General features: G+C 39.6%; 1 protein-coding gene across 2 annotated transcripts in view; it reads left to right on the forward strand.

Moving 5' to 3' along the window:
- Nucleotides 1-18,672, forward strand: part of prex1 (phosphatidylinositol-3,4,5-trisphosphate-dependent Rac exchange factor 1) — an 85,912-nt gene that overhangs the window by 57,079 nt on the left and 10,161 nt on the right. Inside the window, exons 18-31 of one of the 2 annotated variants that reach the window (XM_008413196.2) lie at nt 106-281; nt 717-878; nt 1,926-2,136; nt 5,034-5,298; nt 7,256-7,468; nt 10,612-10,700; nt 11,149-11,231; nt 13,244-13,334; nt 13,406-13,534; nt 13,615-13,656; nt 13,776-13,993; nt 14,320-14,422; nt 16,463-16,606; nt 18,558-18,672. In XM_008413196.2, coding sequence (XP_008411418.2) covers nt 106-281; nt 717-878; nt 1,926-2,136; nt 5,034-5,298; nt 7,256-7,468; nt 10,612-10,700; nt 11,149-11,231; nt 13,244-13,334; nt 13,406-13,534; nt 13,615-13,656; nt 13,776-13,993; nt 14,320-14,422; nt 16,463-16,606; nt 18,558-18,672 — 2,041 coding nt within the window. The remainder of the gene's footprint in view (nt 1-105; nt 282-716; nt 879-1,925; nt 2,137-5,033; nt 5,299-7,255; nt 7,469-10,611; nt 10,701-11,148; nt 11,232-13,243; nt 13,335-13,405; nt 13,535-13,614; nt 13,657-13,775; nt 13,994-14,319; nt 14,423-16,462; nt 16,607-18,557) is intronic. The other variant, XM_017305840.1, reaches the window with a different exon arrangement.

Raw genomic sequence — 18,672 nt, forward strand, 5'->3', positions numbered from 1 at the left:
TTCGCGGCAGAGTGTGAAGTATAATTGAATTTTTTTATGTTAGATAATTTTTAAACAGGGTGTCTCTGAATGTGCAAAGTTAACTGGTGTAACATCGATCCTCAGACCACAGGCTCTGCAGACTTTCTCTGTCCGCTGATCTGCCCCTGGTCAGCCTGACGGTGGATAATGTCCACTTGGAGCACGGAGTGGTTTACGAATACGTGAGCACTGCTGGAATCAAGAGCCATGTCCTGGAGAAGGTGGTCGAGCCCAAAGGCTGCTTCAGCCTGACCGCTAAGGTAGCTAACAGAACATTATTTCAGGCTTATGTTTCTCTCCATCTATCAGTATACAATTTATGTTCTCTGCATTTTATTTAAATACATTTAGGAGCCATTAATTTTTCTTCGACTTTACAATTAGGCACCACTTTGTGTTGGTGACTCACATAAAATCCAGTTCATATAGATTGAGGGTTTGGTCCTAACAGAATGTGAAACGATATAGATACTTTTTCCATCRTTTTCTCTGTCGTGTTTGCCGTTTTACTAAATGATGTTACAAACGAAACCAAAAGAGTTTCCTGTTTGATATTTGTGCTGCCATTTTATTGGTTCTATTGATTCAATTTTCTTGTGAAAAATTTGCTTTGGATCAGATTGGAACTGATGGCATCAAATATTCTAAACTTTCATTTGTTACCCTTCCGTGTCCTGTGGTTTTTATCTCCGTAGATCCTTGAGGCGTTTTCTGGTGATGACAGCCTCTTCGTACGCAACTGCAGCCAGCTCATCTCCCAGAGCGACCGAGTCGTTACCATGCCACAGTACGAGTTCAGACAAATCTGTGACACCAAGCTGGAGAGCGTCAAACATCGTATCATCAGTTATCAGGAGGTACCGAGTCAYGCTTTTATTAGGTTGGGAAGATGTATTTAAAACCTGGAACATCCCTGAAGCCAGGGCCGTGCAGAGACCACTAAAGGGGCAGGTGCTCAAAAAAAAAGGGCACATCTAACCGCATTCTAGGACAGAATATTAACAAAGCCWCTCAGCTTTCAGAGTTTAATAAACAATGATAAATTACAAAATTGTGAGATATACAATCAAAGCTAACAAACATCTCCATATAGAGCATAACACTATGCCTATGTAAGATATTTTATTAGTAATTTCTTTCTGCATTTTGTTATGGGAAAGTTTTGCAATATTCAAACCGGCAATTTAGCAAGATATGTAAATNGTAAGATATTTTATTAGTAATTTCTTTCTGCATTTTGTTATGGGAAAGTTTTGCAATATTCAAACCGGCAATTTAGCAAGATATGTAAATCAGAGCTGGACCACCAGACATATTTTGTCTTTACATAATTACACTATTAAAAATATAAACAACAGCACAAAGCAACCTTTTAGTGACTGTAATCTATAAAAGATCTGCCTGTTTGCTGCAGTGGAGATGAAGATGGTCCATTCAGGAAAGCAGAGCTGCATCAAACTTTAACGTGGAACTGAAAAAAATAAATAAATAAATATTGAATTGTTAATGTCACCATGAGAAAAGCTACTGAGTTTTGCTTAAAAAAACTTTTTTAAAAATTAAAATCACACATTTTTGTCTCATGAAGTGAAAAAGGAGCAAAAGGGGCAGGTGCTCAAGCACCCCTAGCCCCCCCTGCCTCTGCACGTGCCTGCCTGAACATGTCAAAAATATAAATAAAATCCACTATGAGTTATTTTTGCTACTTCCAAATGATCTGCTGCACTTCTAATACACACAGGCTGTCCATCAACACATGTATCTAATATTTTAAACCAGAGACAGCACAATGGCTCCTACAGTCGCATAAATGTTGCTTCTGGATCAATTAACACTTTACCCAATTACCAGATTGACTCACCTCCTGCTGCTGTTTTCATGTTTTCTTTCATTGTTTGCTGCAGTTTGCTAAGGAGCTGAGGAACAAGGTGTGGCCATCCTTCAGGCAGGCTGGCGTTCGCCCTCACCCGCTGGGCTGCATGGATTTTGTTCCCACAAACTGCCATGTCAACCTGATGCAGGTGTCGTACCCCAAAAGCACCACGTCTGCAGGCAGGACTTTCAGCATCCGCTTTGGTCGCAAAAACTCCCTTTATGGCATGGACCCAGACCAAGGTACTGCTAACACACACACATTGACTTAAAAAGTCTGAAATATACTCACATCCATGTATATAAAAAAGCCCTTGAAATATCTTAAATTCATTTAAAAATGTAAGCTGACCGTAAATACGTTAATCTCAGGTCTTAGAATTTGATGTGACACGACTATTTAATCTTGTATTTTCTATATCTTTCTTTTCTTATGGGACTTTTCTGTTGGAGTCTGTTTTCTATTGGACTCACTTGCAGACATCTATGTTGCGTTCTGACTTGAGGCAGTTGGGACTACTGATAGCTATCTGCTAATACAGCAGGTAGTTGCTAGCTACAGAGCTATATCTCTGGCTATCTAGCAAAGAGATATAGCTCGTTAATCTGACAAAACGTTATCCTTAGTACAACCACACTAGCTTTTCAAAACAAAAGCTAGCTACCTTTGTTTGCATCTATCTTGGGTAAGGGCAAATCTATCATCAATTGGCTGCCTGGTGTTCATCTTCCTCTTCAAACGTTAATTAATGTCTTTAACTAAAGCATTAATGTGACCATATCTATAGTGAATTTCATATTTCTTCCTGAATAGTTTTTATATTTAGCTTTTTTCTATCTATTTGATTTCCTTTTGTACATTTCCGTCCTAAATTTCATTCATACTGGTATTAAAAAGTCTTCAATTTGAGTTGGTGAAACCTGCAGAAACCCTGACAGACATTAAATAAAAAAGAAGATTTTTAACCGTAGTACAACCATGATGGAGTTCAACTCCAGGGTTAGTTTTCATTTTTACCTCTTACCATCTGCGTCTCTTTAATTCCTGGGTTATGGAGAAGCGAACATCAACTACAGCTTCTCACTGTAACACAGTACAACCGCAAGAAGGATTCTCATTACAAATTAGATGAGTGGTTTGCTATTAGATCTCCATTAGCCTTCTACTATTCCCAGAGTATGAACATTACAAAAGAATGAATGATGTCAGCAAAGAAAGTTTAGGATGTTTGAAGTTCTCTCATTGCTGGAAAGGCAAAAATGAGAGGAAGGACAAAATCTGGTACCTAACTATAAAAATAACGAGGATCTTAGAAATCCTGCATGTCTGGAAGTAAAGCATCTGYCTTCAGCTAGCTACACTGATCAGCTTTGTCACGACAGAACTTGTTATTAATTAGGAGTTTTTGAGTTGAGCTGCTGAGCTATGTCTGCTCTCAGCAAGATGAAAATKCAACACAGCTGTCTAGACAGCAGACTGTGCAGCAGCACTGGCTTTTTAGAGAATGGCTTGTCTTCATTTCTCTTTCAAGCCCCAGCTGCGAGGCAGATATCTGCCCAGCAGTCGTCATCGTCAGATGATCTGCTTTCCGATGCAGAACGATGGTCCTTAGTTTTGCAGTGTTTTTTGAAAGTATTTCCATTTTRCATTAAAACCTCAAACTTTAATGTATTTTGTTGGAGTTTTAATCTCAGCCAATAAGTAAATAAGCCAACTGTGTCTAATTTCATCTCAGCATAAATGCAGCTGTTCTCTGTTTGTCTGTGTGTGCGAGGACTGAGGCAAACGTAGAGGACTGTGGCAAATGATGCAGGTTTTATGTGTGTGGGGTCAGTTGGACCCCATTTTGACATACTTTACACAGGTTTAAGTTATGAAACAATATCCTTTGACCTTTGACACTCATCAACCCATCATCCACTAGTGGAAACAGTTTGCTATGAATGCAAACCTAACCAAACATAGCCATTAAGCAAAAAATCAATTAATAAATTAATGAACATGCTCAATAATTTTCATTTCCATGATTATTTGTTTTTCTCTTTTCACTCATTCTACCAGAAACTAGTTGATTAAAGTCTTCAGTTTGGTGTTTTTGTCTCAAGTAGGCTGTTTTTTAAGGACAGTTTTGTCTACAGAGACTTCATAATTTGTTTTATTTGTTGCTTTATTTATTTTGGATATTTAAAATGTTTTCCAGTTACCATGCTAAATGTTCATTAGAAATGAAAGTTTATTAATTTCTGAAGGAGTGTATTTGCATTATTATGCCATTACCATTATATTACTGAACAATGGTCTCAAAACAACAATATATTCCTTTATCACAAAGCACATTCAGATGTTAGAAAGACTAAAATTTGACTAAATCTAAATCTAATTAATTAAATCAACTAAATCTAATCAAGAATCTGTGGCAAGACTTCAAAATTAATAATTTATTATAGAGCTGGCCTGAGCTTTCACTATTTTTCCAAGAACAATGGGTGAATATTTCAGTCACTTCATGTGTGAAGACTTACCAAAAGATTTAATGCTATAATTAAAACTAAATATTGATGCGGTATAGATAAAAAATATTTTCCAGATTTTGGTTAAAGAAAATATGMTACATTTCCTTTGCAGATATGCACTGCTTTGTTTTGGTTATTGAGGCTTGTGTTTATAATGCAACAACATCCAAAAAAAGTTCAAGTACCAAGAAGTYTGTTGTTCTTTGGGAAAATAAAACATTATATGCAAATTAATATATTTGCAGGAGAAAAACATCCATTTCTTYAACATTTTAAACAAACTAACCCCACACGATAAAAGACAGATTGTTTTTTGTTAAACCCTCTTAAGGTTTGTTACACGAATCGACTCCGTCTGCAGTCCTTACATTTTTCAGCTCGCTGCTTCGTTTGACATTTAGCACAAGTAAACAGTTTTGCATCCTGCTATTTTTCCTGCATAACAGTTGTGCTTTGTAAGTTGTTTTCCATTAAGAGGAAATGAAGACCAGACAGCGGTGTCACTTCGTACTTTTCCAACATCTGGTTTCCATATAACAGCCAGAGATGGAAGCTGCTCWTCATTCCAGCAGCCGCTTCGTGCACAGCAGGGTCCRTGTGTGATCGTCTTCTCACCTGTCCTTCAGCTCAGCTCAACCCCATGTTGCACACCCAGCACTGTGTGACCAGCATGGGTGCTCCTTCCTGGAGCTGCTCCGGCCTGGAGGGGGGTGAGGCCGACAGCGGCGTGGAGGAGACCCCGGACGGAGGCGAGGGCATCCAGGGGGAAGGCGGGCTGAGCTTCCTGCTCAAACAGGAAGACACGGAGACGCAGGACGCCTACATCCACCTGTACAGCCGCCTGGACGTTGCAGTGAGGGAGATGAAGCAATATGTTGCTCAAATAGACGTGTAAGTATAAGACCTGAAATACTTCTTAAAAAATTTCTTCAGCATTGTTTTGGTCAGATGCTTTCATCCAGCAGCATTCCTAATACCCTGGAAAAGTATAAGGAAAGCAAATMAGAGAGGAAAAATATTGCAATTTTCCAGACTTTACCATCTCTCCCATTGTTTGAAAATTGTTTGTGCTTTGTTTTGTTCTTGCTCTTTTCCTTGTGTCCTTCCTCAACTCCTTCCTGTCTTCCTTGTGTACTTTGTTGAGTCCTTCTTTCAGTTCTTGCCTGCTTGTGTTTATCCTTTCTGCCTTTCTTCCTTCCCTTCTTTGTTTTTTCCTTTCTTGTTTGTTTTCTTGTGTTTATGTTTCCTGATCTCTGTCTTTCCTTCCTCCTGTCTTTCTTYCTTCCTTGTCTCCTACCTCCACTGTGCCCTTCTGGCCTTGCATCCTCGTGTCCTACGTTTTTTCTTTTACTTTCCTCTCTTTTCCTTTGTTTTCATTTCCTGTCCTTTCCTATTTCCTGTTTCCTAGCTTTCTGGAAATAAGGATGGAATTGATCAATAAATACTCATATAATATTTGGATAAATGTCCATTAGCCAGTTGCTGGGAAATCACTCACATTTTTCTAGCCACCAACAAACTTCTGGAAGAATTTCTGCTGGAMATTTGAAGACTCTTCTTTGTGGATTTAAATAATTGAATTTATATGGTTTAAGGCTGTTCTATAAGCTTAACCTTCCCAAACCAGCTTTGGGATCTTTGTCTTGTAGGAACAGCAGATTCCWGTTTCCATCATCTGACMAAAAGTGTCTCCCTGAGACGAAAGGAAATTGGTTCAGATGTTTAGAAATGACTAAAACATTCGAAATCCCACAAAGACCCCAGCTTGTCATTAAGTGGAAGCAGCTGAATCTCAGTTTAGAGAAGTTTAACACCAGGAACCAGCRCAGCTACCCCTAAACTACACCTATAGGGGTAGCTGCCATATTCTGTCTAGTTTATATACTTTGGATCAACATTATTTGATCCTTTTTCTTCTTTTGCTCTTTCCTTTGGTTTGTTATATTGTTTGTATTTCMTTTTAATTCATGTAAAGCATTTGTATTGAATTGTTGCTAAAATTGTGCTATRTAAATAAATGTACCTTATCCAAAGGTCTGACCAAAGATTTAGCTGTTTGGATTCAGTGGTTAGACGTGTGTTTAAATGAGGCTCAAGGTTAKAACAGTTTTACAAAGTGAGTGGCATAATGAGGATGGAGGAAGTCTTCCATGTTTAGCTGATGAAATGTAGACAGTTTCTCTACAAATGGGTGTTCCAACACCAAAGTAATCGTAAATAGATAATAAATAGATAAAGCAGGATAATGTTAGACTCAACCTCAACCACATCCACATTCTGTCAGCTGAAACGTTGAGCCAAATTAAGTTTATTTATAGCCACAATAAATGTTAAACTTTACACTAATTTCATGTTTTTTGAAAATCATTATATCATCATCATCATCATCATCATCATCATCATCATCATCATCATCATCATCATCACCTGTTGGGTCAGAGTTTACCGTTTGCCTGCAAAGAAACTAACCCTTGCTGTTATCCCAGGCCACGCCCTCTCAGGGCCGTTTGGCTGCCGGCCCATGTCTCTGTCTGCCCTTTGCCTTGTTTAAAGCCCTCGGCTTACAGAAGGGACATTCTTCAGCCCCAAAACATTTCTGGAACAGACCCAGAACAGGAACAGGGAGTGAGTCCAGGATAACATCCAGAGAAAGAGACGCACATTGTGTGTTTATGCTGAGGAAGGGGTGTGAAAGCGTGAATGAATAGATGTGTCTGTTTCACTTTGCAGTGTTTATTTAAACATACATCTCAGCACATTGCTCTGGTTTGGTACCAAGAATACCTTAGGTTAAATGGTAATAATGTTACAAAAAACAAAATGTTCCTCATTGTTCTTGGTTCCGCAGCCTCCTGTCGTCCATCACTGAACCCACCCAGCTGGATGGGGAGGGCGGGGAGCCCCCTGCTGACGAGTCGGGTCGGCCTTTGGCCCCCTGCGAAGACGGCTGTGAGCAGGACAAAGCAGAGCCAGGCGGCATTAAAAAGGTTTGCTTCAAGGTGAATGAGGAGGACCAGGAGGACTCTGGGCACGACACCATGAGCTACAGGGACTCCTACAGGTGAGCTTCCTCAGTTCCCGCCTAAAACTCACCAGTGCTTTCAACTAGGTCACCATAAATCCTAGAAATGATAGCGTGTTGATGAAAAATGGAGTTTATATTGTTAACACCTCTTTTTTTTCTGGAGCTACTACATCCATAAAACATGAACAACATTCAGACTCCCTTTTCTCTGAGTTTTAATGCTTCTCATTTCCCCCCTTACAGGCTACAATTAGTCCCAGATGTTGGCATTCTGACTGGGAGCTAAAAATGACTTCAAAATGATTTGGTCAGGGCTGCTTATGTCATTTTGCTTGTTGTAAGTTAATTCAGCGCTCTGTGTGCGTGCGTAGCGCGCTGGGCCGARCTCCACCGAGCCCCACCTTCCACACCACCCACTAAGATGCAGTTACTGGTTGTTGGTGTGGTGGCCACTGTGTAATACAGCCAAACTGTTTAGGGTGCGGCCCCCTGGCCAGCTCTGTCATTAGACCCAGGCCCGCCACGTGAAACACAGCCACCTCATCGTAATAAAATGCAAAGGAAAACGTAGCTGATCTGGGGAGTGCGATATGCACCAGCTCACGCACACACACAGAAGGTGTGTAAGGACAGAAAAGTAGCAGTAGATTAAGGCTCAGTAAAAGGGAATCAATTAAAAGAAATGCACATAAATGTGCTGCTGTGTTTTAAAAGAGGCGATTAGTGGCAGACCACAAAATACTCAAATGCAAACTAGAGACTCTCAGGTTTGATGCTGCTGTCCCTTTCCAAAATCACTGCTTCCAGTAGCAGGACTTTGTGGCAGACATTTAATTATACAGACTTATTACAAAGGGATGAGCAAAGAAAGTGACATGTAGATTAGGCCTGTCGTAATAAGCAATAGATCAATTGATCACAGAATATAACGATTTTCTCTTTTCTCTCTTTCTACCAAAAACTGGATGATGAATGTTTTCAGTCTGCTGCTTTGGTCTCAACTAGACATTTTTTGAAGTACAATTTTGTTTACACAGGCTTCATAATTAATTGTTTTTTAAATTTTATTTTAGGTATTTAAAACATCTTCCAGATCCAGTTGAATGTTTATTATATATTAAAGYTTATTGATCTYTGACAATGTGATYTTGCATTATTATCCCATCATTATATTACTTGAAAATGGTCATAAAGCAGCAATATTATCGTTTATAGCACTTATGTCTGGGGCAGTTTATCGTCCAGAAAAAWTTTATTGTGACAGGCCAAATTTATGTRAARTTTTTTGCAAAATCTTAAAAAGACAAATAAAAGATGTAACTCAGAGCTACTAGCCGCAACCTTTTGTGATGGSCTKTCTGTAGAGAAGTGTGTCTGGATGTGCAGTCAGAGCTAAGAGTGGTGTGATGGTGATGTRCTTCGGTGACACAGAAGAGTTGAGAAACCCTGATTCATGTGAGCAGGAGGAAGTGCTTTTATTCTAAACTCTGCATCCAGTTGTGACAGATTACAGTTCAGAGTGTCTGAGGTGATTAATACTCCTTAAATACTTTAAATGCCAAACAGGATGTAATTCAGTTAGAATTTACTCCTTATCCTTCTTCAAGTTGTTGAAATGCATTTATTGATGATGTGTCAACCGTGGAAATGTAATTGACTGCAGTGAGTTGTGACATTTTATGAGCATTTTGTCTTGGAAGAAAAACAACACATGATGCAACAAATCCAGTCTGTAAGATAAACAGAGGAGTAACGTCAAAGTGAAGATGTTGCTCACTTCGTGTTGTATTCTCCTAACGGGTTTGGATCTGTAGATAAATGAATCTGTGTATAGTCCATCTGAGTTGTGAGCAGTTCTGTTTGTTTTGGGTTTACGTTCCAGGCAAACCTGTTACTACAAACTGTAATTATCYCACACATTTGGCTGCAGCTTTCTGAGGCTAAATTAGGAAAATTGCTTTGCGTATGTTTCAGACGGTCACACACAGGAAGTGTGTGACTGTCTGAATACACCCCAATACACTCCAAGTGCACATCCACATATCCAGATGGGGGACTCAACCAACTTATATTAACTCTCCCCTGAGTTTTATTGCCTCTGCGGTTCCACTAGGCAACCAGCACAAACACACACTCTCAAATACACACTGGAAACCTCAGAATAACAAGGCAGGTGAATTCCAGACCTCGCTCCCCCGTTTTCTTTTATCATCCAACCCAGCCTGATGCCAGAGGAAGACAAAGCCACAGTTGTCATTTTTGGACCTCATAATCGCTGGTCGGCCTTTTGTCCTGGTAACACAGGCTGTGAATCACTCAGAGCTCCTCTAAGGGGATTTCAGGAGCGTTCGCTTAGCTCTGTATATAATTTGAGCCGCATAAATCCTCCACACTCTCCCAGACATCATGTTGAATYGTGTAATGTATGACCATAAATGCCTTATTTTACAGAACTGTCTTGGGAAGGTAGAAATTGTGTGAGCAGAGCACAGGGTGTCCACACATCATTAAAAAGTCTTGAGTTCATGCATCTAAACTGAAGGCCTTAAGCTGTCTTAAATTCATTTAAAAKAAATAAAAGTTGGTCTTAGATATGCTAATCGAAGGACTGTTCAGTCTTATAGTTTTTTTTCCTGCAGGACGTTCTGTGAYTCCAGGTTGTCTGAAACTAGCTGCTAATATACCTTAGCTAGCTATTGATGATGCTATCATGGTGTGAACGTATCACCAGCTGGTTGGACGACGTTTGTTTTTAGCACTGGCCCATTTCTGTTGCCAACCAGTAAGAGCCAGCAGGATCCCCTAATCATCCCCTATATTTACCGGGTTTTTTCAGTCTTAAATTTCATTCAACCTGGCATTAAAAAGCTCTTAAAAAGTCTTAAATTTGACTTGCTGAAACCTGTTTGAGGTTGCTTTAAAGAAACCAGTTTATGTAAACTGTAAAAGCAGGAATGTATTCTTAGTAAAACTTTTATGGGTGCTTCTATGTGTGAACCTAAAAAWTTTTTAGCATTTAATTATGCTTGGTCTCACCCTCTGTGAATCAAAAAAAGTCACATACAATCAGCGGGACCCATAATTATGAAACGCTACCGGATAAATCTTCTGTGATTTAAGAACGCTGCTTTATAACGAACACTTACTCGGTCATCTTGTGCTTTTTTGCATATTTGCAGTGAATGCAACAGCAACCGGGACTCAGTTCTGTCCTACACCAGTGTGCGAAGCAACAGTTCTTACCTGGGGAGTGATGAGATGGGATCAGGTAACGGACAAGATCGAATCCGTCACAAATATTCTGCTGTGTTTGGATTTCTGGTTAAATTATTTTTATCATGATCAATCAATCAATCCATCAAATTTTATTTGTATAAATGCTGTAATGTAAACTGAATTACATCACATTTGCTCATACTGGTTGGCAAATGTGATGTAAACTGGATGACAAAACAAACGACTTTCACATTCTGGAGAAAGTCAATATTTTATGGAAATTCCTCAGATTTGTTTCTTGTTTCCTGTTCATACAAAAAGATGCAAACTTTAGATGCTAAAKGTAAATAATCAGATTCATCAGAAAMTTATTTATTTCCTTGATTCTTCTTTCTAAATGTGTGCTTTCATTGAAGAATGCAACATAAAAAATGCTTAGCCTTTGTGTTTCTTCTTTCCCGTTTTGAACCTTTTCTTTAACATTTTGTTGGGTCCAAAAGGAGACGAGCTGCCCTGTGACATGAGGATTCCCTCTGACAAGCAGGACAAGCTGCATGGCTGCCTGGAGCACCTGTTCAACCAGGTGAGCTCCAGTCTGTTCATTAGATTTCATAAATTTATGTTGACATTCAAAACAGAATCCAATCAACATGTGACAATCTAAAAAGAATTCAACATTTAATAGTTTCTTTTCAGTTGGACTTTTGGAATCAAACCAACCCATTTACTTACTTATTTTTCTACTATTGATGATAATATTAATAATAATATTTAGAGTGGCATTGAGATTGAGCAGCTGCACTTCATTGGCTGAATGTTTAATTGGTGCTAACATTTAAACATTGTTTCTGCCTTGACAATTTTTCTCATTTTAATATTACAGTTGTGATGAAGTTTAGGGTTGGTGAAAATGCAAAAGAGAACATTTAAAAAATCAAATATATATCATAAAAACRTAGTATTCCTTTTCTCTTCCGTCTTTGTGACTTTCAGTCATCTTTCGATGTGTTCTTCCTGAACCTCTCCACCCTGATGTTCTCCATGACAGATAAAACAGAAAGAAGGGAAACAAGAAACACGTCATTATTAAACTCTTAGTGTTCCTGTGATAATCAGTTACCTGGAGCAGCCAGCTGTGTCCTGTTCAAGTTCCTGATTGGCCGTTCCTTTGCCTTAGGCCCCGCCCTCCCCCACATGCAGACATGTTTCATTGACAGCCTGCCCATGTTTCAGGTTTTCACTGAAACATGAACTCTCCCTAAAAGATTCATTTGGTCTTTTCATCTCGTTTTGTGAGTAGGAGAACAACCAGTTTGGCTGCAAACTGAGGCTTAAAAGGTGTTTGTGTGGAAATACAAAGCAGAAAATGTTGAGTTTTCATACAGATGTTCTCATCCTAATGGTTGAACGACTTCATATTTTTAGGGTCGACTATAACATGATAAAAGTAGAGTTGAGGTCGACTAGTCGCAGTGGCGTCAGATGTAAGCGCTCTATGACGTCAAATATAGATCATAAAAGCCTCCAAGTTGCTGTAAAGCAACTTAGAGGCTTTATCAGCCATATCCATGGCAAATATTGACAAAAAAACACTTTTACTAAGTCTACTATGCAGAATTAAAAGAACAAGAAACAGAACATTATCCCGGACTTCTTTGCGAGCAGAGGAGAAAAGTCAGAAAAGTCGCACAATGTCRCGTCTGACTTTTTTTTGTTTTTTTTCCAAACACCGACTGATACTGATGATCTCTGGATAGCTGCACATACAGGAGTCAAATTATCACACTGACCACAATGGTGCTTTTGGAACATCACAAACCAAACTTATTATGAACGGATCCTGTTTGGTTACAGTTGAATTCAGTGCTGCCACCTGCTGCTCCTTTGCCCCGATGTGCAGCAGGAAGCTCYGCTGACTCAGCAGCGCCTCTCTGACTTTATGGGATGAACCGAAATGCTGTCAGGGATGATCTGATAGAGGCACAGATCCCCTCTATCAGATCCTCAGAGTGAAGCTTTAACTTCGTTTCCAGATTTTGTCAAATTGTATTTTTGTMAGAGCATAAATCTGCCAGGTTAGAAGCTTCAATATGCAGGGTGCTGCTGATCAGTTGGAAGAATAAAATAGCCCGGATTATGCCACATTTTCTCACATTACTCTGGTAGTCTTTTTTTAAAGAATTTTCTTGGCACTAGTTGCTTTTATTTGACAGCAATCCGACAGGAAGGGGGAAGGGAGAGCGGAGCGAGGGAGAGAGGCATGGGCCCAGTGAACCGAGGACATGAGTTGGTCTCCAGACTACGACGGTCTACAGTCTCTATGCAGGACGCCGCGCTAACCACTGCACCATGCAGCGTCCATTCCTTGCKGAAATTTTCAGTTTCTCTTTAGTAAATTATTTACATTTTTATACAATTTGAGTTGTCTGACGAACTCATCTAGTTTACTTTCTTTCATTTTCTTGGAAAAATCGGTTTTGTCACATGATTRTGACTAGTGGACTGGCCCCATAAAAAGTCATTGCAGAGTAAAGAGTCGACTTGTCTACTGGTCAACTAGTTGGTACAACCCCTGATCCGCTGATCTTTTTGCAGGTCGAATCAATCAACKGCCTCCTCAAAGGATCTGTGATGACGAAGGCCTGTGAGGAGATCAAGCACTTTTACTCAGACCACAGTCAGCCAGGTAACATCCACCCTGTGACAGAGGAAATCACATGCTGCTTATTCCCTTAATGCGTTTTTTCCTTTGAACAGAGTTCCGCCAGACTGAAGACTGGACCGCCCGCAGCCGCTATGTCATCCACAAGAACATCCAGGAGGATCCCTGGAACCTGCCCCACTCCATCAAGAACCTGGTGGAGAGCCTGCAGAGATTCGTGGACGGTGAGCAGAAGACGAGCTGCTGCTCTCATGTTCCCTCAGACTGTCAGCTGCTTCATCTCGCTTTCATTCTGCTCCCACAGATGGGAAAAACCAGCTTCTCCTGGCTCTGCTCAAATGTACAGGTTAGAGCTAAAATGTGTTCAGAACCACAMTTCTATAGAATAGGAATATTAGAGTGCACACTCCATGAGGCATTAAAGGTTACAGTCCAGCTTCGCCTTATTGTTGCTTCCATGTCCAGACACGTCTCTGCAGCTGCGGCGGGATGTGATCTTCTGCCAGGCGGCGGCCGGCGCCCTCTGCACGCTGGCGGAGCAGCTGCTGACGGCGTTACGCTCGCGCTTCAACAACGCTGGAGAGTACCAGGAGGACAGCAAGGAGACCAGCCRCAAGTGGCTGGAGCAGATATCCGTCATCGGTGTTCTGCTACACTTCCAGTCCACACTGGCTCCACACCTAGTGAGTCCWGACGTTCATATTTTTGTTCCAGAAACCACCAACTCTGGGCCAAACGTTAGAAAGGTCTTATTCTTCTAAATGTGGCCCTGCACAAACCCAGTGAATTTTCCTAGWTTAACAGAAAGTGTTAATCTAACACTTCAATAATGAATTTCTATTTTCACTATTGAAAAGAGAAATTGAAATTATACAAGTCCTCTAATTCTTTTATGTGAATACTTTTMAAAGGCCTTCAGTTTTCTTTTTGACTTCGATGTTCTGGATGGGTCGGGTTTTGACTAGTCCTGTTGGACTTCAGAGCTTTCATTCTGTCTGTCCTGTGGCAGAAAGCGGAGCGCACCATGCTGGAGGACACCAAGGCGGCGCTGCTGGACTTGGACAAAGTCACCGTGTTCTTCCGGCCGCTGGAAGACGAGTGTCTGGTCGCAAGTAAGAGACTCGATTCACAGAAACCGGCTTTTTGAAGCAAAATTTACAATAATAAATTGYAACTTTAATATTGTTATTGTTCTATAATGACAATAACAATCTTTATTGTCATTATAGAACCATGCAATAAGTTACATGGATTATAACGAAATTGGTGAAAAATAGTACTACAGGGTATTTAATGCTCTTATGGCTACCAGGTATAAACTCTTCTTCAGTCTGTTAGTTGTTGCTTTAATGCTCCTGTATCTGCAGCTGGAACAAGCAGCTGTCCAGTTTGACCAGCGTTGGGTTAGAGATGGGTATTTATTGTGGAAAGATTCTTAACATAATCAATATTTTTTTTTACCATAATCTTTATTGTTATCACATTGGTAATTGAGAATGTCATGATAAAACTCAAAGTCCACATCGCCCATCCTTACTTTAGATAAAGATGTGCTTTTAGATTGGATCAGAGGTATTGATCTCCAGATTCCACTGAATAAAGAATCCAAACTGATACATCCTGACAGGGTGTTCTRAGACACAATGCAATATTTACACTTTCTTACATATATATTCAAAACGGTCATTTTAAATACTCATAATCACCTCCATCATTCAAAGGCTTTATGTGCCTTGTTGAAGAAATGTTCGTTTTGCAGCATTAAGAGGTGTTTTGGTAAACAGCTTGAGGTGAAAGCATTTATTTCACTGCACATTTCTGCTTCCTGGTTGTTTAAAATAACTATTGTTCTGATGTTTACGAACCGCCTGAGTAAAGCTGGGAATTGAGTTCTGCCTTTTAATAAATGCAGCTGAAGGCTTACCGGAAACCAACAGCAGACGACTCGCCTTGCATCACTCGTCTTTTGAACGGCCCAGGCGTGGTCAGCGGAGATTGCAGTGGAAAAGGAAAAGTACTTCAGGCGCTTCCCATTTTAGCCGGCAAAGTTGCAGATTAAGCATAAATTTACTCTCTATACTGAGCTGCAGGGAGAAACTGAAACTGTTCTGGCATCAAACTCTAGACATCACAGGCATGCAGTTATCCATGATGCTTTAATATAAAAACGTGTTTTTGAAGAAGTTTCTTTACTGTTGCACTGCAAGTACATGGCTTTYTGTGCTGTATTGATTTTTTCTTAGTAGCTTCAACAGAAAGCTGGGAGCCATTGCTACTGACATGTCAGCCACAGATAACATGAGGTACCGTGTTCAGCCTGCAGCAGCGATTCCAATGACTAACCTGCTGGGTTTCTGCTTCTGACTCAGTAAAGGTCACCTTTTAATTGTCTCAGAGGTCACAGAGTCACTCCTGGTAACGTGTTAGAGGATTAGCACAAGTCTCCAGATTTTAGTAGCTTCATTTCCATTACGATGTCGATGTTCTGCTAATGTTGAAGAAACACAGTTTCACAATATATAAGAAATGCAATTAAAATCATGTGAACAAGGCCTGCAGTAACATCCGGATGTTGATCATGTGACTCATGTGAATCGAAAGTCTTTCCATTGCAGTTTTGTGAAGTAAATCAATTTCGAAACAGCCAAATAAAAAACACACACTTCATCCTAGCACCAAGACTTTTATCAAAAAATGTTTGTTTTTTTAATAATTGGCATATTTCCATTAAGGAAATTTACTTTTGAAATATCAAATTGTGCAGTTTTATGGTGAATTTTATGGAAATTCAGCTGTTGCTTTGGATTCTACTGCACATTCAGTTCAGTCTTTTTCCATCAACAGTAAACAACATTACATGATCCAAACAAAACAAACTTTTTCTAATCAGGCTAATTCAAACCTGTCCTGGGTTGGACCTTTTTTTAAGACAGCAAAATATAATTGAAGATTCACGTCACACACACTGAATTAATGTGACTAATAAGGAGAAATAAATGAAAATGTATGCTACAGAAAACAGATTCTCCACAGCAATCTTTACATGAAATATGTTCACGTCTTTGTTTCATCTGGGAATTAAAACCTTGTGAATATCATAGCCTGTAACGATGACTTCTCATTACCTTCCCCCCACTGTCTCTGTGTTGCAGACTCACCTGTGTGCTACCAGGTGGAGGGCAGCCGGCAGGCCCTGAGGGTCACCATGTTCCTGGACAGCTGTCATTTCAGCGAGCTGCCCAGTCGGCTGCAGAACGGAGGCAGCCTGAAGCTCCACACGGTCCTGTTCTCCAGAGGTAAGGTGGGCTGGGTGGGCAGATTAAAGGGACATTTCTTAGAATTAGACTGACACATCGCTGTCAAGAGCAGCAGGAACATTTCCATTCTAAATCTGATTTTACCACTTTATAATACATGTGATATTTTATTACACTGGCATAAATTTCACACTGAAAAATGTAAAAAAAAMCAAAAAAAAACACTGTTTTAATTTTATTATATTGATTCATTTGAGGAGAAAATTCTGTTTTAATTAATGTTTTCAAAATAAAAAACAGCACTCCCAATAATTCCTTTTAAAATAAATTTTTTTTATTTGTACTTCACCTTTTTAAGTTTCTGTGACTTCTAGCTGGCAACATCCAGTTTCCTCTGACATAACTCATAGTAAACATGAACATCCCCAAAGCTCACAGCTGGACAACTACAACACAGAGAAACATCATGAGAAAACAAGTTAAACAAATTATAGATTAAAAAAAATCAAAAAACACAGTGGAAAACTGTTATTTCTCTTTCTCCTTTTGAGGTTGTACAGCTTCCAAAGTGAATGACCAGACATAGAAATAAACAAAATCAACTTAGTCATCTTCGTTCCCAAACCTTTGCTAAATAAACATGTGGGTTTATGTTTTTCCCCTCCTACATTTCTCCAGATAAACACAAATTGGCAAAGATTGAATAAAAGCAATTTGTGTAACAAAAGATGTACTTATGATTGGAGACGCACCGATCCACTTTTTTCACTTCTGATACCGATATCTGAGGTTTAGTATCGGCTGATATCGATCCGATACAGAAAATCAGCTGAATTTACATAAAATGTTTATTTTTTTTAAACACACACATAAATGTACTGAATTACTAATATATTTGATTACTCTGCACCAGTACAGCAAATTTAAATACACCAACAGCTTCACAAGTTAACATGGAAAACAAGTTGAATTTGTTCAGTGCAGTTAGCAGAATAACAGCCAATGCAAAAAAAAAAAAAAACTGAAACTGACTAAAAACAAAAGGTTGACTACGTTGGTCAAACGGAAAAATAAACTACAACAAACTTCCTTTCAAATGGTTCAGAAAGAGCAATTAGGATTTCTAAATATAATGTAAAGCAAATAATAAAGCATGACGTCACTTAGAGCATAAAGCATAGAACTAGACTGAATAGATTTGGAGCATTGTTACTGATACTAATCTAGAATTGTTTTCAATATCGGGTCCGGTGCAGATATTGATATCATATCGGTGAATCTGTATTTATGGTTGGACGTTTTACACACATTTACCGGTAAAACTAACAAAGTGTATTTCAGCCCTCAACCTGAAGATACATTCATATTTTTAGTAACTATAATTTAGAAAACCCTAAAAGCCATCTTGGTGAGACAAACTTCACATGAAGAAGTCATCTGAAATAGAAACCATTCATATACATTACAGCTCGACTTTAAATCATTTAAAAAGCATCTTCCTCTCACACGTTCATCTGCTGATGGCTTCAGTCGTTTTATGGGTTTAGATTGAAGCTCTTTATCGGACGCTTCCACCTCCCAACTCTCCTGCTCTCCTTTTAGTTCTCCATCAGTGTCGATCAGAAGACATTCAGTTCGCAAAACAGCCGTTCATTTTCCATATGGAAGTGCTAGCTGCAGCGCTAATCCAATCAAACAGCTCTGATTCTTCCATGAGCTTCAAAGTGCAAAACAGCCCAGAGTCTCTGAGCAGGACACACAGTAGTGCCACAGTGGGTAAACATCGCCACCTGCTGGAAAACAGACCTCACTGCAAGTTAGGGGGAAGTCCGGAGCACCTTGGAGTTACAGCAGCAGATGTTTCTATTTTTGATTTTTCTGCTTAAAAAGTCAGAAAACTATGGCTTATTTCAAAGCCTTTATGTGGCTTTTTTAATTATCAGTGTCCCTGAAGTAGCATTGTTAAAAACCTGSATGCTTTGTTTCTCAGCATTGGAGCGTCCAGACGGTGTTTCCCCGCAGGACAGCGTGGACATGGAGGAGTTCCAGCAGCGCATCAACGCTGTGTCCCTAGAGAAGGTCAAGGCCTACTACCGCAGACTCAG

Source organism: Poecilia reticulata, linkage group LG7, assembly GCF_000633615.1.
Source record: "Poecilia reticulata strain Guanapo linkage group LG7, Guppy_female_1.0+MT, whole genome shotgun sequence".
NCBI lineage: Eukaryota > Metazoa > Chordata > Actinopteri > Cyprinodontiformes > Poeciliidae > Poecilia > Poecilia reticulata.